Below are 14,161 nucleotides of genomic sequence, written 5' to 3'. Positions count from 1 at the left end.
GAGAGAGAGGGAGAGAGAGAGAGGGAGGGGGAGAAAAAGATAGAGGGAGAAAGATAGAGAGAGAAAGGGAGAGAGGTACATAGGTAACCATACATACTGTACATTATGTACAAATGTGTAATATTTATTGTGCATAAAAAGAAATGGTACAAAATAATTAGACTGCATGGATTACTTCTTCATTGTCAAAATCAGACCATAGATCAGTGATACCTATAGAGAAAGAAAGAGAGGATGAGAGGGAGAGAGAAAGAAAAAGAGAGAAAAAGAGGGAGGGAGAGAGAGAGAGAGAGAGAGAGAGAGAGAGAGAAAGAGAAAGAGTGGGAGAGAGGAAGAGAGAGAGAGAGATTACAGCTAGACAATCAGCCAATTACATAATGAATGAATGAATGAAGCAACTAATTGCCCTTCAGGCACAATTCTGAGTACCACTAGTGTGAACAATGCAAGACTTCCTGAACTGTTAAACAAGTGAAATAGATGGATAGGAACACAGCCCACACTCACTGTACCGCACCCAAAGTGGGTATTCTTGGATATACCAGCAATGACATATGTACATGCATATGTACATGTACATGTGAAACATGCAAGTATTAAGAATGTACATGTAGAAGAGATGGAATAGAAAAATAAGGAAACGCATGTATATGTTCATTCAAATACAGATAGTACATGTACATGTACTGTATAAATATATTACATGTACATGTATATGCATGTACAGTACATGTACATGTACATTTTACATACAATGTTACATACATTGTTACATACAATGTATATTACATGTACTGTACATGTGCATGTATATGTACTGTATAAATATATTACATGTACATGTACATATACATGTACATGTACATGCATGTACATGTAGATTTGGAGACAAAAGGGTTCTTTGTAACATATGAAGTGAGATATTGCTACAATATCTTACTCCCTATCTAAAACATTATAGAGTAAATGACTGAATATTAGACAAGAACTTGGCATGGGTCATCCCTCTTATGTACACACAAAGGAGAGTAATGTGTGCATTAATCACTCATTTACTGGATTAGGACAACTAGCTGACAAGTGAGATCAAATATTAATAATAATAATAATAATAATAATAATAGTACATGGATGTACATGTGTATGCAGTGAAAATTCTATCAATTAATGGGTATATAGATATAATGCATGTACATGTAAGTGATCAAACTGTACTTATAAGCTCCAATGAAGCAGGTATACATGTACATGTACAATGTATAGCATAAATTAGTCTACAAAATTAATACACATACATGTACATGTACATGTACGTGTACATTGTACATGTACCTTAAAGCTGGTAATTTTGGAGGGGTAAGATTTTGGTGAATTGCTAAATTCTTGATAATTGGAGGGTTTTAATTTGACAATTTTGTGGCCATGCACCATTGAGCAACCATGTACTGTACATTAATTTTGGGGAATGACTAACAAAAAGCCCTACACAATTACCAGCTCCATACAATACTTTTACAGGGTCCCAAGGACATGCATAAATGATTGGAGATTCTGTATTCAATATTATACCATATATGTACTAGCTGTACCTGTTTCTACTTGTTTTATTGTTAATTTGAGATCAGAGAGAAGTGTCTCTATTCTACTCTTGTGTTCCTCGTCCATTGAAGAGAGAGCATCAGTGAACTGCTTTAATGTGGCCTCATGTCTATACAGAGATATGAAGAGGTGGTGGGAAGGAAGGAAGGAATTAAGGAAGAATACAAAAAACAACACATTAACTGTAAAGCTGTAACATTTACAGTCAATAGAAAATGTTACAGCATTAATTACATCAATGATCATCTATTACTGTATCAACCAGTGTATATTAGTGTGATATAATAGCACCAAATGAGTTAACTGTTATATATTAATGACAGCTAAACAAGCCTATGTATGTGTAGATGTACATGTACAAATGTACATGTACATGTAGTTTCAATGGGTTCTTCTTTACCTGGCTTTCTTTCTTTCTCTTATTCGATCTTCCACAGTGTTAACGTGTACTGAAATATCACTACTACTGCTACTAGCAACACTATAATCATCTAAAAATAAAGAAAATATTTAATAAACAAATTATGATGATGATAATATTGGGTTTCTGAGTAAACTTCACAGGCAATGGAGCAAGACTAAAGGTATGCTAATAGTAATATTTATAATGATGATGATTTAAAAGAGAGAATTATAATATATTAGTTACACATGTAGTTTGTAGTTATATGTACCTGGACTGTTGTTGGAGGGGGAAGGGGAATTGGCTGTGAGCTCGTGTACTTCTCTGACTGACTGTAATTTTAATATAGTTTCAGGAGTGTCCTCTAGTAGCAATTGACTATATCTTTAGAGAGAGAGGGAGGGAGAAAGAGAGGGAGAGAGAGAGGGAGGGAGAGAGAGAGGGAGAGAGAGAGAGGGAGGGAGGGAGAGAGAGAGGGAAAAGAGAATGATAATATCTGTACTATCATAAAACAAAATTAATAATAAAATATTCCAACAGTTTACTTGATACAAGTAAAAGTTAACTGTAACATTGAAATATCCAGCAGCAAACTAAACCAATATCTTATTTTAATACATGCACATGTATGGGTGCATATTACATGTACACGATACATGTACATGTACACGATACATGTACATGTACACATGCATAGTGTACAAATACTAACTGGCTCAACTATATGGACATGTACCACAAATAAGATGACAGCCAGACATTATAATAGACAATCTGGGCATTCAATCAATCAACATGTACATGTACATGTATTTTATATAGAGTGATTACTCTCTCTCCTTCTTCCCTCTTTCTCTCTCCCCGGCTCTCTCTACCTCTCTCTTGATGGGTTTCCAGTAATCCTATCGAAAGGCTCTGAATTGAGCCAGTCCTTTTCTCCTCCCTCATCTCCTCTGGTCTCCTTTGAAAAGAGGTTAGTCACTAGTGGTATGCTCTGCCTGCTCTCCACAATGCCAATGGAGGACTACACATATTGTACAAGAATACAGTAAGTGGTAGGATTTCAAAACAAGCATTTACTCTTCTGACTGATATGTCACCCAGTCTGCTTTCTTCTGAGTGAGTTAAACTAGAGCTAGTCATCTTTTACGCGGAGAAAATGGCTTATAGATTCACAAAATCTCTATTTTAGCCGCCATTTTGAGTCAAAGACTGTTGCCATGGAGACGGTATTAATTATTGATCATTAATTATTCATAGACAATGCTATCACTATCGAAAATTAATTTTTTTACAGAAAAAAGTTTTTATAATTAAAAAAGTGAAATGACTGTGCCGTTGTACTTGTGTGCGTGACAGAGAAAAAAGAAAATAGATTGATTATGTAAAATAACAACAACAACAACAATAATAATAAATTAATAATAATAGAATAATTATGATATGGTCAATGGAGAAGAACCATTAATGGATTTCAGTTGCAGATGCTGTGTGTACATATTTGCTGCTGCAGTCTCCCTCTCTCTGCTCCACATCTCATCAGTGCACTCTCTCTTCCATTTCGTCCTTCTATTCTGATACCACGTCTTGATATGCTTCTCTGTGAGCCCTAAAGATTGGGCCATTCTGCATCTATCAAGCTTTGTGAGGTATTTTTGTTGATTGAACCGGGTCTCAAGCTGCTGGAGCTGGGAGCTGGTGAACGTGGTCCTTTTCTTCTTTTTGTACTTCTTTCCGATTTTACCCGGTTCACCATCGTCCGCTCCACCATGCTCTGATGAAGAGGGGCCGGGAGATGAAGAATCACTATCGTCATCACCGCCAGTATAGTCTTCAAGATCATCAGGCACTGCCACTATAGGGGTACCAACTACAAAGAGAGAGACAGAGAGGAGATATCAATAACAACTATATATACAGTGAATTGAATGCAATTTAGCTTCATGCAGTCAACACTCCAAAATTCAGTGCACCAAAGTTGGTCAAAAACATAAGTACATGCATTTTTTTCTCTACCTTTTGGAAGCTCTAGTATCCTCTTAGTGGTACTGCAAGTAATATGCTGTGGTTTATGCAGCTGAGCTGGATGCAGTGACCATCCAGTAGCTGATGGTGGTGCAAGTTTAGCGGGTAAGCCAGGAGCCCCTCCGGGTTGTCCGAGGCTCCAGGAGGTAAAACTAGGCTGGCCCCAGTTCGTAGCAGCACAGAGAGCCCCTGGACTCCCGCTGTGAGCGAAAGGGAGTGTGACAGGGAACGGGAAAGTCGTGTTGAGTGTCATGATGTTGTGACGAGGCGGTGTACCCGTCCTCGCTGCTGCTAGAAAGATTGGATGAGCTGGAGTGGCTGCTTTTGTTGCTCCTCCGACGATTGGAGAGGAGAAGGGAGATGATGGCGGGCTACTAGAAGTAGAAGACCCACCAGAAGAAGACTGGTCAGACATTTTCTTTGCTGCTTGCTCTGCAGGTGAAGGCTGCAAGAGGCGATCAACAGAGAAAGAAAGACTCCTGGTAGTTTTAACCTCCATCACAATCAGGTCCAATTGCAAGCTAAAGAGAATCTCTAAGCAAGAAAAGTGTCTAGAAATAATGGAATTCTATTCCTTTTCAGCTCTTTTTATGCACGCAAAATTAATAACTACACATTAACTACATCAATTAATAATTAATAATAACGAGAATGATCAGTGACAATAATTATTATAATAAATTATATAATAATACTGTAATAAATAATTATTTGACCGTGCTGACTTTAAGAAGTACTTTAAATTTCTCATACACGACATAGCCAATAGAAACTGCTGGTATTACTTTAAGAAAGTTTGGCAATATGCCTCTATAAAGGCCCCTTACTCCTTCATTCGCTGTTATTGTATAAACTGTATCTATCATACCCTTTGTTTCTTTGCCTTGAGGTGAAGAGGCTAAGAAAAAAGAGGAGGAGAAGGAGAGAGAAAGAGAGACAGAGCAAGGAAGGGAGAGAGGACAGAGAGAGAGAGGGAGAGAGAGAGTGAGTGAGAGAGAGAATACAAAAGAAAAACAGTTTAATAGGCTTTCTTTCATCATATGTCAAACATTTAACCTCTATCATCTACTCCTTAGCCAGATAATTGGAATAATGAACTTGAGTCCATAGTACAAATAGTTATTAATAAACACAACATGCATAAATAATATACATGTATGTACAGTACTTAATAATGTGTGCATGGACATACATGCATGTATGTGACATACAGTTATTTCATTTTAATTGAGGTTCATATAAAGGTATGATGGTATGTCAACAACATGGTCTGGTGAGGTGAGAGGGAGGGAGAGAGAGGAGGAGAAACATGCCATGCTTATATAATCAAGAATGGTGCAAGGAACAGTTAAGAGTTACTAACAATAGATGCATTAATAAACACTCTCATTCAAAACCACCAGTGACCAGCCAGCTGGTCACACCATTACAGACTAATGAGGATAGAAGCACACACACAAAACAATGAATGAATAATACCAATTAAAGAGATTATAGTGCAATGATAGACCATAAAGTGATAAACCATAGAATAAGTTCAGTAAAGTGCATACCGTATAATGCTTTATTTTGGCGGCGCTTTATTTTGGCAATTTTGCTGTAAAATTGTAATTGGCGGTTTTAAATTTGGCAATTTTTGTGTACACGTGCATTACTGAGCATGTGTATTAATGATTGGCGGTTTTAATATTGGCGATCCTGCTTGCAAACCGCCAATCGCCAAAATAAAACTCCGCCAAATTAAAGCATTATACGGTATTTAAAAGAGGACAATGATTGTAAGATGGGGAACAAGAGTAGAGAGAGGGGGACATGGTTGTTGACAATGGCGACTTCCTCTGAGAAATATGTCACATGGTTGCAAAGGATCGAAAATAAGGTATAAAATAATTATCTACTATCGATAGCCTAATCTTGATTTAAAGTGGGTGTAGTCACATTGAAATAAAATGGCACCTGTCAGCAAGTCTGTGCATGCTCATTGAAGCAAACGGTCAGCAAAATAAGACCAAACTTCTTTTCAATGACTTCTCTAGCAGCAAGAAAGGTCATACAGCACAATAATAGCGTGGCTGGGGGGGGGGCTGAACCCCTTTAAATGTTTTATATTCTTCTAGTAACTATTTCTAATGCAAATTAATAATGAATTATTGTTGCACATACATGCAGTCTAGCTACAATGTACATGTAGTACATGTACTGTGAGTGCCAGTGCATGTACATGTTAAGAGACGGCAAGATACATGTACTGTATATGTACACGTTTACTGAATATCATGGAAATTGTTAAAGCTTTAAATAATATACTCACTCCCAATGCTGTCAAGTACAATGTACAGTATAATCTAGTCTAAGTATAATAAATAATAGTGTACATTGTAAGTACAGTCTAATATACAGTATAATAATAATAATAATAATAATAATATATTTTATTTATAGATGTACTGTACATGTACATCTGAAAGAGGACAATAGTTGTGAGATGGGGAACAAGAGAGGATAGAGGGGAGACATGGTTGTTGACAATGATGAGCTTCCTTTGAGAAATATGTAACAAGGAATTGATTGAGAAGGATCGAGAGTAAAGGCAAGTTTACAATATGACGTTAGGCCAACGTTTGTCAATTTAAATCAAGTGATTCCAAGTTTCCAACGTCAACCTAACGTCAGGACTAGCGTAATATTGTAAATCAACCTTAAGAGGTAGGATCTACGATGTAAGTGAACAAGTAAAAGAGGCCATGTGAAAACTACATACATGTACATTGTATATAGTATATTAATACAAATTAAGAATCAATTACTGCAATTGCATGGGTACTTGTAGATTACAAATAGTCTAGCTATAGTACATGTACTGTAAGTGTATACATACAATGTACATGTACATGTACTGTACATGTTAAGAGATGGTAGGAGGAGATACAGTACATGTTTAATGAATAACATGGAAACTGTCAAAGCTTTAAATAATAACTATATAGTCTCTCCCACTGTTGTCAAGTATTGTTGGAATATAAACTTACTAAGATCTTATCAGCCTTGTACCCCACTCCCTCCATGTTACATGTCTCCTTGCTAACCTGTGCTCTCTCCTCTTCCTTTTCAACTTCCCTCCCTCCCTCTCTCTCTCTCTCCCTCTCTCCTTCCCCCCTACATGTACATGTATCTCTCCCCCTCCCCTCCCTCCCTCTCCCTCTCTCTCTCTCTCTCCCTCTCTCTCTCTCTCTCTCCCTCCCTCTCCCCCCCTCTACCTCCCCCCCTCTCTCTCCCTCACTCTCTCCCCCTCTCTCTCTTCCTCACTCTCTCCCCCTCTCTCTCTCCCTTACTTTGTGCTTGTAGTCTAGTCCTAACAAGAGAGAGTGGATAGCTGACTAGTTGTCCACAGGTACTGGATACTGTACCACAGGCTAATGGTATCAATACTCCAGGCTCGCTCTCATCATGTCTCTTCAACCAAAGGTTCTTTAGAGTCTAATAAATAAATAAATAAATAAAATAAAATAAAATAAATAACAACAAAGAGGTTTTTACACCTTTAGATTTACTATCATGTACACATGTACATACATGTATCTTTATAACTCCATTTATACATTAATAATTTATACATTTACACATGTACAATGTAACCCCAAACTACATGTACATGTACAATGTACATGTACATGTAATTTGCTGCTTTTATTATTACAAAAATGTGTCAAAAATGCATGGGCTACATGTACACTGTACATTGTGCATGTCAAATTAGGCCACACCCCTCACCTCATAAACAGCTAGGTCTATCCCAGCATACGGTATTATCCCTAACAGACTCGGAGTGAGACCGCGATAGAATGAACGATAGCCTTCAGTGACTCGAATCTTATTAAAACAATTAATGATACCAGAGTATTGGCCAGTAGTACCCAGGGCTAACCTCGTCTTTAGAACCTAAAATACATACATTAAATATACATGTACATGTACATGTATATATGTACATGTACATGTACATGTATACATGTAAATGAATTAGGACTACAGTATATTAACTATAATTATTTTAATCAAAATGCTGGTGTGCATTAAATGGAATGATGGTGTGCATTAAATGGAATAATGGTGTGCATTAAATAGAATAATGGTGTGCATTAATTAGGCTATCGTACCTCCATGGGATAAATGGTAGTCTGTGCAATGACTCCAGCTGTAGAACCAGCCAACAGTCGCTCGTAAACTTTAAGAGGTTGGTCATCTTGCTTTAATAATGCTTTAATCTAGAAGAGTAGAAAAGAGAAAAATTACTTGTTAATTATACATGTACAATGTAAATGTAATATTCACATTAAGTTATTTGTTATTTATATTATTGACATTATTTTTTGTATGACAGTTTATTTTCCCAACCTTCTCAAAAGCGAAGAACCTCAGTGCCGATTCTGGTGCTATTTTGATAACGTTGGTTCCGTTTCCTCTCCAGAGAGACCTCACCCCTCCTTCACTCACCATCCCTCCCAGGCAGCTTCTGATGGTATAAGACTTCCCTGTCATAGACTGAACTTGAAAGAAAACCTTCAGGCGATCCAACGGAGCAGTAACAGTACGAGACACTAAAATAAAATTAATCAAAATTAATTAGTAAAAGCTTTCAACTTGTACATGTACATGTACATGTATAGTAAGTTGAAGAAGCTTTTAAAATTATTATTTTGTACACAATATGATTCTCTCTCTCCCCTCTCTCTCTCTCACCTGCTCCAGCTCCTCCTCCTGCTATTATCTGCTTCCACCATATTCCTGAGTCCTTCTCTTCTGTTGATAGCTCATCAGGAATCGCTGGAGTGTCCACATACTCACCAATATTACCAAACTAGAGAAAGGGGGGGGGAAGAGAGAGGGGGAGAGAAAGAAGGGGAAGGAACAGGGGGGAGAGAGAGAGAGAGGAGAGAAAGAGAGAAGGAACAAGGAGAGACAAGGAAAGGATCATTACAATTATAGCCATCACTTCATTTCATAAAACAAAACAGCTACATAACTCCATGATAAAGTACAACAACAATACAGTATGCCACAGATGCATGTATGTACATGTACACATACAATGATACAATGTACAAGTATACACATACAAACATTGACACAGGTGTAGTTTGAATTCCTACAGCATGTCCATAGCCATTATTATCGGTACAGATCAATAACATCAATACTTACAGACAGGACATACAATGCCCTCTACTTTAAAACATTTTCTGTTGGAATGCAGTGATAATAGGTTACAAGCAGTGAAAAACAAAACAAAATTAATATTTCAAAGTTATCTCTCTCTCTGTGATATACAGTATGCTTACCGTAGCATGTCTCCAAACTTTTGATATTTCTTTCCAATTTGTGTTTGGATGCAAGAGAAGGAAGTCTCTCCATTCCTCCCAAGTGATTTTCACATCGCCATCTTTATCCATCCTTAATAGAGAGAATAAAGAGTTGAAGTTAAATAGTCAAAGTCACTGTACAATTACCAGGTTGAGGATATACATGTGTATTTTGAATAGTAAAAGTAATGGTTTTGAGTTACATTGTACATGTACATGTACATGTAATTCTGATTGCTTTTTGAATAAAAGACACTGATATAAAGAGATTGTAACTACATGTACATGTACATGTACATCAAGTCTTATTGAAGCTTAGAAGTTACTGGTTTAGTGGATGATGACTAAAGAGTTACTCTATAGCAGTGAGATAATACTGAATACTTGAGAACAGTAGATAAAAGGCCTTTTCACACTCGTCCACTTTGGATCCAGAATTACAACCTGCCAAAATAGAATCCTCTTTGGTTGTGTTCACACTAAGCTACATGTACTTTGAAGAATTATAAGTGAATTAAACTGCATTGGCTTCTACAGGTTATGAATATTTAATTAAGATCAATCCACTTCAATCCACCTCTGGATGTGGATTGACTGGATCTAGCTTCAATCCTGATTCAAGACAAGTGTGAACAAGCTAATCCTGCTTTGATTTTGTCTTAATTCTGGATCCAAAGTGGACAAGTGTAGAAAGGCCTAAAGTGAAGCTTAAAACACACACACACTACTAGATGCAGAGGTGCCATTATAATGTACTGTATGCTATGGTATCTTTTAAAATTCAAAAGTTACACATCAAACTGACCTCAAAATATGTACACTAGGCAGACAAAGGGAAAGGGCCGGGCTAAAAAAAACCACTAACTAATGAGCCCATTGTCATAATAACTGGTGTATAGCACACCACAGAGACAACTGTACATGTACATGTACATGTACATAATTGTAGATATGGCACAATCTACATGTACAAATGTAAACTATAGATGTTTTTTGCTGGTTTTTTACATGATACTAACTAACAACAAAACATACTAACAGCATAATACATGTCAGATAAAAACACAAAAATATGTAGTAATAAGTACATGTACATGCACAACAAATAAAAATACATAATACATGTATACATGTACATGTATATATACAAGAGGGGAGAAAGATAGAGAGAAAGAATCAGTTAAAGAGACACATGCCCTCCAGCAAGAGCAAGATCAAGAGAGTTAAATGAGTGTATGGGCTTGTAATATGATGACCTAGCACCACTCAGGCACATAATAGAGGACTGTACATGTACATGTACATGTACAAAAACTACATGTACATGTACATGTACAAAAAATGCAGGCAGATTCATGTACATGTACATGTACATCTAAATAAACATTTTATATGTCCATTGTACATGTATGTTAAAGCTGCTCTGATGGTGTGATGTTATAGCCACAGGTTACAGTTCCTTAAAATAAGGACAGCCTCTAATTAGCCCCCAGGGCCCGGCCCACCATTCAATGAAGACCACAGTACAGGTGTCAAGTGTTTAGACTCAGTTCTTAGTAGAGCCAATTCGAATGAACTTCATTATAAGAGTGACACCTTTACCAAGAACCAGTCTCACTGTCTGGGTGTGAAGTACAGTAGGTGAGTCGCCATGGCAGTTTCCTTGTAATCGAATATCAATAAAAATATTGTTTCATTACATATCGTAGCTATGCTGGTTTAATTGCTATTCAATAAAAATAATTATTTTTTCATCTTCTGCAAATACATTGTATAGCATAAGTCTCACAAAAAATAATTGTCATCTTTGGCCAAATTTTGTCAAAATGAAAAGGAGAGAATTCTCCATTTTTATATTTTTTCCTGATACATGTACATGTCGTTTAAACTTTGTGCCAATTTTATGAATTTTAATGTTGTTCTAAAATCAGGTAAAAGTCCCTGTGCTATAGTTGAAAAGGAGAGAATTCTCCATTTTAACATTTTTTCCTGATACATGTTTTTATGTTGCGTATTAAGCTTGAGCCGATTCCAATCAAATTTGGATTTTTTATGAATTTTCAAAGTCAGTCAAAAATTGGGTAAAGTCCCTGTACTTATAGTACAGGGATGTTGGCCAAAATTCACGAAAATTGAAAAGGAGTGAATTCTCCATTTTTATATTTTTTCCTAATACATATACATGTTTTTATGTTGCGTATTAAGTTTGAGCTGATTCCAATCAAATTTGGATTTTTTAAATGAATTTTCAAAGTTAGTCAAAAATCGGGTCAAAGTACCTGTACTGTAGTACATGGTCTCAGGCCAAATTTCGCCAAAAAAAGAAAGGAGAGAATTTTGCATTTTTATAATATTTCTGATACACATACATGTACATGTTCTTACGTTGTGTGAACTGATCAAATTAAAATTAGATTTTTATGAAATTTAAAATTCATGTGCATTGTAGTACATGTACATGTAGCTCACTTAGCATGTTTTATGGGAAACCCTGAGTGCATATACATTGTACATGTACATGCACATGAACATGTACACATACATGTACATATTGTACATGTACATGTATGTATACAGGGTACTTACTTTCTAAGGAGCTTTTTAGCGTCCTCATCAGATATCCGGATATTAATTTCGCTTAGTTTCACTTTTATCTCGTCTGAATCTATAGCACCTGTGGAAGAATAAAATAATATAAAATTACAGGATAATTGATTAATAAAATTAATATTGGCCGCATACATGTATATGCGTACATTTGTAGTTCTAATATCTATCTACTCGCTCCGACCAATTTATTATGAGATATTTCATAAGGTTAATTTCCAGTCTGCCACTACGAGTTTACATACATACATACAGAAATAACTAAAAATAGAAATAACTGCATACTACAGTACAAGGTGAAAGTATAACAGTTCACTCTTCCAAGCTTTATTTATCTCCTGTTGTCAATTGTCATCGTATTATCTTCAGCTGGTAAGGTATTTTCAAATGTACAAGGTACAAATATGTAGAAGCTAGTTCTATACATGTAGACACCTCAGTTTATTAAGCCTCAATCTACAGTAGATTGCATCATTCAAGTCTTATGTATACAAATAAAACAACAACCAAGATTCAGCTCAGATACAATGTACATGTAGTACAAGAGGCTACAAGACTACTACAACTGTATAGCTAGAAATTTCTGTAGCCCAAATATTTTGCAAATTGGCATCAAGATAACTTTTGCAGATTTCACTTTTGTGAATTCACCATCCCTTTTAATTTAAATTTGCCAATAAACTGTGTACTAAAATTTTGAGGATTAGATTCCTGAGATTTTTCCAAATCTGCAAAATTAGCAGAAATTTTGGGCCACAGAAATTTCTAGGCATACGGTATAAGATATTACCATCTTTATTGGCATCCACGTAATGAAACACAGTCCACAGTTTTTTCTCTTGATCAGTGCAGTATTGCAAGAATTCTGATTCATCAAGACGGCCATCGTTATTCCTATCACCAATCTGAACCACAGTCTGAGAGAAAGAGGTACACGTAAATACATGTACAAAATAGATCATACAAGCGTACATGTACAGTGTACATCTTGTGAACTAGTAAAATACATTCTACATTGTACGATCAAATACTGTACATGTACGTGTACATTTGCAAATGTACATGTACATGTACAATGCTTTTCTCCATTCAAATAAGCTCAAAATTTTCAACATAGCATAAGGACAATAATTATGCATCAGAAAATCTAATAAAAATCAGGGTCAATTTTTGGGAAAAAAAAACCCATAGATTATTGGGCCTACATGTACAGTACTGTATTTCTTAAAACAGTCGTAACTTGAAAAATTAAAGTTGGAATCAGCTCAAACTTTCTACACAGTATAAGGACATCAACACGTATCAGAAAATGTAATAAAAATTGGGGGTGATTTCGGAGTCATTTTTTTGAAAAAACCATGGGCTTTTTTTCAAAAATTTGCTATTTCGCAGAACTTGTCGGAATAAGCTCAAACTTTCTACATAGCATAAGGACATCAAAATGCATCAGAAAATGCAGTTAAAAGGGTGATTCCTCGGCCAATTCTTGCAAATTACCCACGTGTGCTCAAGTTGGATCACAAATTTCTCGTTACTCACAAAAACAATTAACGCAAGTAGATACTAATTAATTACTAATCGATGGGTGTGGCTAATAACAGCGCATGTATAAGCATGCAAAGTTAAAAATGCTAGATAGTGCTTTACATACTTCAGCAACACTTGGGTCCATTCCTTGCTGCCTTAATCTCTTTCTTATTTCTTGTACGTCGATCCTACCATCATCGTTTACATCCAGTTGCCTAAACAAGGCGATTATCCTCTCCTTGTCCGTGAGGGGGACCTGAGGGAGGCCCGGTTTCTCTTCCCCTTTCTCTGTCATGACATCCGTGCTACTACAAGCTCGGCAAGCATCTTTTCCTCGATAAAGAATGTTGTGACGAAAGGGTTAAAGTTAAGTCCGTTTAATACGGAGTGAGCCGGAGGATTAGTTTCCTGAAAAAGTCCTAACGTGTGCGGATCATTATAATTGATGTACATTCACAAAATCACAATACAATAAAATGAAAATGATACGTTTTAATTAATCATTGGTAATAAAGCTCAAGGTTCATTCCATCATGAATTTCATCTAAAATAAAAAATTTTTAAATATAATAACGTAATTAATTTTTAAAATAATAAAATCTTACAATCCTCCAATGTAATGTGATCCTTAAAAACTGTA

At 36.1% G+C, this 14,161-nt stretch overlaps 3 protein-coding genes across 3 annotated transcripts in view; all 3 read right to left on the bottom strand.

Annotated features, from left to right (window-relative positions):
* The window catches only part of LOC105312439 (coiled-coil domain-containing protein 180-like), a 21,291-nt gene extending 18,069 nt beyond the window's left edge, over window positions 1-3,222 (bottom strand). The window contains exons 1-6 of the mRNA XM_019995434.1: window positions 3,083-3,222; window positions 2,878-3,026; window positions 2,274-2,386; window positions 2,000-2,090; window positions 1,590-1,708; window positions 176-213 (exon numbers count right to left, since the gene is read on the bottom strand). Coding sequence (XP_019850993.1) covers window positions 176-213; window positions 1,590-1,708; window positions 2,000-2,090; window positions 2,274-2,386; window positions 2,878-3,026; window positions 3,083-3,145 — 573 coding nt within the window. The 5' untranslated portion in view covers window positions 3,146-3,222. The remainder of the gene's footprint in view (window positions 1-175; window positions 214-1,589; window positions 1,709-1,999; window positions 2,091-2,273; window positions 2,387-2,877; window positions 3,027-3,082) is intronic.
* Window positions 3,223-3,268: 46 nt separating this feature from the next.
* On the bottom strand, window positions 3,269-4,589 carry LOC100636153 (BarH). Its single transcript, NM_001279318.1, is given in 2 exon segments — window positions 3,269-3,872; window positions 4,019-4,589. Coding segments are annotated over 2 exon segments (942 nt in total). The 5' UTR covers window positions 4,527-4,589; the 3' UTR covers window positions 3,269-3,438.
* Window positions 4,590-4,598: 9 nt separating this feature from the next.
* Window positions 4,599-13,892, bottom strand: LOC100632873 (calcium-binding mitochondrial carrier protein SCaMC-3-like). Its single transcript, XM_019995412.1, has 10 exons — window positions 13,646-13,892; window positions 12,785-12,911; window positions 11,974-12,061; window positions 9,367-9,478; window positions 8,768-8,885; window positions 8,423-8,625; window positions 8,185-8,292; window positions 7,799-7,966; window positions 7,360-7,504; window positions 4,599-4,925 (listed from the first exon to the last, which is right to left on the bottom strand). The coding sequence occupies exons 1-10, from the start codon at window positions 13,814-13,816 to the stop codon at window positions 4,735-4,737; spliced, it is 1,431 nt and encodes a 476-aa protein (XP_019850971.1). The 5' UTR covers window positions 13,817-13,892; the 3' UTR covers window positions 4,599-4,734.
* Between the last annotated feature and the right edge of the window lie 269 nt (window positions 13,893-14,161).

Source organism: Amphimedon queenslandica, unplaced genomic scaffold (genome assembly GCF_000090795.2).
Source record: "Amphimedon queenslandica unplaced genomic scaffold, v1.1 AMPQUscaffold_13445, whole genome shotgun sequence".
NCBI lineage: Eukaryota > Metazoa > Porifera > Demospongiae > Haplosclerida > Niphatidae > Amphimedon > Amphimedon queenslandica.
Note: the sequence above shows the minus strand (reverse complement) of the source record. Positions and strands in the feature narration are given on the sequence as shown.

Excerpts from the sequence above, each read along its gene's own strand:
- LOC100632873 (XM_019995412.1), bottom strand. The coding sequence starts at position 13,816 with ATGACAGAGAAAGGGGAAGAGAAACCGGGCCTCCCTCAGGTCCCCCTC. Across the intron at positions 12,912-13,645 it reads TGGACCCAAGTGTTGCTGAA|ACTGTGGTTCAGATTGGTGA; the intron begins GTATGTAAAGCA and ends TCTTTCTCTCAG. Across the intron at positions 7,967-8,184 it reads CTACCATTTATCCCATGGAG|GTTCTAAAGACGAGGTTAGC; the intron begins GTACGATAGCCT and ends TATGTATTTTAG.